This window comes from Cryptotermes secundus, unplaced genomic scaffold, assembly GCF_002891405.2.
Source record: "Cryptotermes secundus unplaced genomic scaffold, Csec_1.0 scaffold1282, whole genome shotgun sequence".
NCBI lineage: Eukaryota > Metazoa > Arthropoda > Insecta > Blattodea > Kalotermitidae > Cryptotermes > Cryptotermes secundus.
The window spans coordinates 71,061-77,154 of record NW_019726248.1 but is presented as its reverse complement, the minus strand read 5'-3'; the positions used below and the strand labels follow the sequence as shown (position 1 = coordinate 77,154).

Sequence of the window (6,094 nt, the reverse complement as noted above, 5' to 3'; positions counted from 1 at the left end):
TTAATATCGTAAGGAGGAAATAAAAGGTAATTCATGTTCTCATGGCGTAGAAGGATAAGATTACGTATGATCCTTCCGGACGTGGTTCTTCGTTCCTGAAGATGGAGGCAGCAGATTCCTCCGAAATGTTTGTACCTATCTACCACATACACGGCGTCACGGACCCTAGATAATACTCTTATTTTCATAGTAAATCCGTAATCAAGGTCACAATCAGTTCTGTGGCTATGATTAGATGAAAAAGAATATTTAAAATATTGCTATCTTCTGGGACGTGACATCACGTGGTTCGATAGATCGTTACGGCAATTTCAGAGCAACCTGCTGACTCGGTGCAGAGATTTACCGTAGAGTAACTTTCATAATAGCTGCCGTAAGAACCTCAAATCTCTCACAAGGAATTTTAGTGAGATAGTTTTACCTGGTTTCGGAAGACCATCAGTCACATGCTTACCGTGTGGTTGCTAACACGTGAGATACTTGCTAACAGAGCGCTGTATATTAACTAGCAATCTGTACGTCTGGGGAAGCCGAGGACAACACAGGTTTAAAGTGACACTGGTCGAAATTCTTAGAACTCTTAGATCCTGCAATGCACTTAGGAAATAAACACTAGAACACAGTTTCTGCCTGTGAGCCGAGTAGTTCAGTTAATATAGTGACTACATTATGGGCTGGGAGATCGGAAATTTAGGTTCGATTCCCGGCAGGGTCAGAGAATTTTCTCTTCGCGGTATTCAAACCGGCTCTGGGGGTCAACCCAGTCTTTTTATCCAATGGATGAAGTGGCCCTGACTTGAAACTGACCACTCCACTCCATCAAGAGTCTAGCAGTTACTCTGACCACGCCAACTTGTGACTCATTAACCCACCGAAATCGGGCAAAAGTAAATAGCATTGTGTTCCACATCCAAGCGTGAAAATGTAGCCAGGAACGCTGTGGTAGTGAAGAAAAGGTCGCAAATAAACCATACAATTAGCAACGCGCCTGGCCAACAGGAGACTGTCTGCCAATACTGTTTCGAGTCGGACAAGGATGAACGGTGTTATTTGACTGCTGACTACGAAAGACCGGAGCTATAGCTCCACTCTATAAGTCATCCATAGAGCGGTGCTTAATTAAGTACAGGAAGAAAACAGCCCCTTTGTGTCAAAATTCACAGCCTGGCTGAACGCTGCCCACCAAAGAGGGACAGCCATAATATTTGGATAGAGATTTACGTTAAATTTAAACAAATTTCGTAGGAGCTCTTAAATGGTTTTGTAATCAAAACAGAAGTCTTTCCAAAAATCGAGACGGAGGAGGGGGGTGACAGATGCCGGATTTGTTACCTTCAAAATGGCAGTAGTTCAATTCAATGTGACTGACTGTGCTTCATAAATGCAATATGACTCGAGGGGAATATAGTCGTGTTTCGAGCTACGATTTGCCTACTTAACAAATTTCAGTACTTAAGATCTCATCGAAAAAGAAACACACATTAGATTTACGCTCTGAATTTTTGGGGCTTTCGACTCTAAAGTCAAATTTGAATTCGACGAGGTTCTGGCGATGTCGGATTTTGATAAATTGCATTTTTTTTAAATACCGTCTTCTGGGATGTGGCGCCATAGATATTGCGTTAACGGACGTTTCAGAGTAAAGTATCACCACCATCTTCAGGGTACAAAAAATCCACGAGCGATGAACCAGCGTGAGCAGGTGGCTGCAGCATTCTTCATAGCCATCGCCGTGAAAACCTAAAATCTTACATATCAATTTAATTGTTTGCAAAACTTGAACGTGTTCTGGTAGCTCGAATTGTAACGAATCATGGTAAACACTAATGTAAGTAAACTTACTTGTTTTCAATATTTACAATAGTTCAAATGTTTGATACTTCGTCATTTGATGTCCCTTTATTGATTTTGTTATTAAAACAATAGAACAATATTATAATAGGAGTTAAAGTGACGAAAGATTTGGCATGGACTTTCAGCTCCAATGCCCAATTTGATATTGATATCGAGTCACGATTTTTCGGGAAATCATTAAATGTAAGTCCGAGGCCCTATTGTAGAGGGCGGTTTACTAGAGGGGGGAGTGTAATAGCCAGAGGGAGATGTGGAGGGGGTGCATCAAAAGTCTTCTTTTCTCGTGGCTTCATTATAAGCTGCCGCGAGTTGTTGAGGAAATTAAAAAATCTGTGCTTAATAATGAAAGCTAATCATTTAATTTAATTATACCTGTTGGTAAATTGTGGAGCTATGTCAACAGAGACAGAAGTGAGATAACACAGACTACGGCCATAGAAACATCGTGGCACCACTTTGTGTCACTGTTGCACAAAGTCTGAGTTGTGTTTACCGGCGATGTTTTGGAGGGGAGATGCAGTCAGACAGGTAGGGACGGGCTCGTGTTTTGTTCGACAGTCAGTTACATGTAGTGAGTGCGTCCGTACGTATCGTACGATGGGAACAGGCGGAGTGGTCGCCATTATACTGCTTATATCGACAGTAGCATGTCATGCCAAGGGTGAGTACTGCATCAACAGATCTCTTGAAATTCGATCGCTACAGATAAACAATCGAGAATTTGCAACGATAGTGCGGTATGTCTCGATATTTATCCTACTCGAATCATTGTGAGGTCCTGTAGGGATGCATGAATTTGTCGGGCAACCAGGAGGCTCAGTTTGTAGGCTACCGAGTAGCCAAAAATTTCTCCTTGTTTCATTTGGGTTCAAACGGATCATTCACCTATTTTTGAGCACTTCACTCAGTGTTCTTAGTTAGTAACGTCGTGTAGTACGTACATGGCCCGATGTTTCGGAGGAATGTGTCGCTTCCGTCTTCCGAATCGTGAAGTAAGCCAAACAAGAAACCATCCTTCTTCATTAAGTTACTATTCTACCCTGAAACGTCGGGCTGTCTCCGAAATACTCGGAATTGCAACTCTTCATAATCACCCTCCTGAGAACCTCAAATCCAACATGTTGTTGTTGTTGTTGTTGTTGTTGTTGTTGTTGATGCTGCTGCTGTTGCTTCCATTAAGTATCTCTATGTGGTCTGAAACAACCCTCGTGGCTGCAACGTCCATAGTGCCTCTGGGCACTCAGACATTCACGACACCCTCTCCGAAATTCCCCATTCGACTCTGCCATATTCATTGTGAGTTATAATAAGTTACAATAGCGAATACAGACACGTGGATCCCGAAACTTGTAAATGATGTTTTATTTAATTTGTTTACTACAATTCTGTTTTTATGATGTACTTAGAATATATTAGACAAAGGGAGTTGATACAGACTCTACCCAACGTCGCAAGACTAATTGTATTTTGTTCACTCCTGGCCCGAAGAGGACACCGAAATTTGTTCATACTTAAATTCGCTTAGTGGGGGGTGGAGTCCAGCTGGGTCCACTCGGCAGGTCGGCCACTGATTGGCCTATTGTAACTGCCCCGGGTGATTATGATGATGGTGAATTTGGTGGAATGAAGATTGGCAGGGGAAACCGAAGTACTCGGAGCACCCCCACCAGCGCCACTTTATCCACCACAAATCCAACTTGACCAGACCCAGGGATCGAACCCGGACTGCCGCTGTAGGAAGCCAGCTACTAACCGTTTGAGCTATGGCGCGGCCTATAATTCTTCATGCTTAGGATTGATGGAAGTGTATGGGCTTGTGCAGACTTGATATGATGGGTAATTGCTTTTCAAATCCCTTCATACACGACACGTAACTGTAACACAATGATATTTTTTTCAACAAATAGATTATTAAGAAAAATTGTTTAGCTTGTGTTATCGCAAATCAGTGTAATATTAAGAGTAACGCTACGGAGCTGGTTCATCATGGTACGGTGATCGTCTAATGTCCCATGTGCTTTGTCTTCTTCCGTTGAATTTAGGTGTAATTGTGTCTACTTTTGCTACACATTTCGACCCAGAATATTCTCGAATCAAATTGACGATAATTCAAGAGATTTTTCTTAGCATTCAATCAAAAAAGATGCCACATGTATTCTAATAATTCTGAATTTCCATACAATTTTAATGTAGGAAGGAAGGAAGGAAGTTAGGATGGATGTTGTACCTAAGGAAGAAGGGTTTTAAGGGATACATTTAAATATTTCGAAGTTGAATAATGTAATTTCACTGTAGGAAAATATATCCCCTCCCAAATTTCTTGGACTATAAATTCAACACAGGATCAACATATTTTCCTGATTTTTCAGTTATTTTATAATATTTACCTTTAGATTAATTTACTTTTTAACATCCACAATTAGGGAAATTATTCTGAGGAATCACTATAATTGTTTATTAAGGACATATTTAATAAAGTAAAAAGAAAAGAATTGACGCCAGATATGATATTGTAATTTGTAGACTTTTCTTAATTTTCTTGGTTTATACAAAGAGTGTGTGGCTGACGTGTCCACTTTTCTTCTCCTGCCATGTTGAGTTCATTTGGAAATTCTCTCGCGAAGCTGAAACTTTCGACAGTCAAATCTACAGCAGCTGTTGTATTTTACTGCGTAATGTAGCTTCTGGGGGAAATCAAGTGACTTCAAGGACGTTTGTTTAGTCGGTACATTTGACCTGTTACCAACATATGGAGGAATATGACCTTTTCCCTTTCGTACATTTTGTTGATGACTTCAAGTTCCCTGTCATCACTTCTTTTGACTCATGTCTAATTTTGGCTTGTCATCCTAGTAGCGTCATTTAAAGTCGTGTGCGCACGGCGTCAGCAATGTCTTGTCTAAAATTGTGTGCTTACTACATGCCTGTCCCCACTCACCCCAGAGGCTGACTTCACCGTGGACTGACTGACTGCTCGTGCTGTATTGAAACCCGACGGCTTCTTAGTATCGTGACCAACACATTTCCGGCCCGACAATGACTTTCACTGCTTACAAGCACTTATATGAACACACACTCATTTTTGTACCTTCATAAAGAACTCACAGTTAGTATAACTGTTGCAATAATTTTTATAATCGTTTCCCGTGTTATTAATTAATTTAGTACACTTTCATAATGTTTGTATAAATATTCCCGTTCTGTAGGACTCAATTTTGTCATCTTAGCAAAGACCGGTGACAATAAGCCTGTAGCACTCACTCACGGAGCTGAGCCCTTCTTGCGAAGCTGCTAATTTTGCAGCTACTCAAGAACTTCCCAGGATTTTATGGAACCCGGATGTTCATTACCATGTTCACAAGAGCCCTCCACTGATCCCTACCCTGAGCCAAACCAATCCAATCCATACCATCCTATCTCTCTAAGATCCATTTTAATATTGCCCACCCACCTACGTCTTGGTCTTCCAAGTGGTTTCTTTCCATCTGAAATAAGCTTGTACCAATGACAACAAATGACCGCCACTTGTATGCTTCTGGTTCAACTCAGAGAAAACAACGGGACTGACTTTTGGTCAGTAAGAGAGAAACAAAAGTTCTTTACCCTGTGTTAAGTTCTTCGACAAAATAGCCTGGAATGTTAGAAACGTTGTTAAGTTTCTGCTATGTAACCACAAAATGCTTACTTTATATACATGATTATGTTCTAGTTCCCGTAGTGTCTATGTAGGTACAATAGTTCGCCAGTTTTATTCCTCGAACTGAACATGAAAGCGTACATATAGGTTCCTATTCATGGAGAGGATCAAGGTTATTACGTGACGGCCAACATGCTATATTCAATTTCTATAAAAACGGCCTTTATAGATAATTAATGGTTCTCTGGCATTTAACACCGTAACATCTCAATATCCTTCCAGCGTTGCAACAATCTCAGACGTAGCGTGACCACCGCGTTCACGATGTTCGTCATAAAACATGAAAAATACGAAGGTGATCTTCACAACGAACGTCGTGGTTTTGTGGGTAGCGCTCCTGCTTCGTATCCGGCATGTCCCGGCTTCAAATATCGGTGAGCGGTCTGATTATTTTTCGCGATTTCCCTCAGCCTCTGCAGGCAAATGTAGGATCAGTGCCTCAAATAAGGCAACAAACCTTTTCGTATTCATGCTGTATTAATCCAACAATTCGACGCCGTATTGTCTGAGCTATTTAGAGCGTCGTTGAACAAACCAAGATTG

At 41.1% G+C, this 6,094-nt stretch overlaps 1 protein-coding gene across 1 annotated transcript in view; it reads left to right on the top strand.

The window, feature by feature from the left end:
* Window positions 1-2,409: 2,409 nt before the first annotated feature.
* Window positions 2,410-6,094, top strand: part of LOC111864145 — a 50,525-nt gene continuing 46,840 nt past the window's right edge. The window contains exon 1 of the mRNA XM_023851199.2: window positions 2,410-2,515. Coding sequence (XP_023706967.1) covers window positions 2,452-2,515 — 64 coding nt within the window. The 5' untranslated portion in view covers window positions 2,410-2,451. The remainder of the gene's footprint in view (window positions 2,516-6,094) is intronic.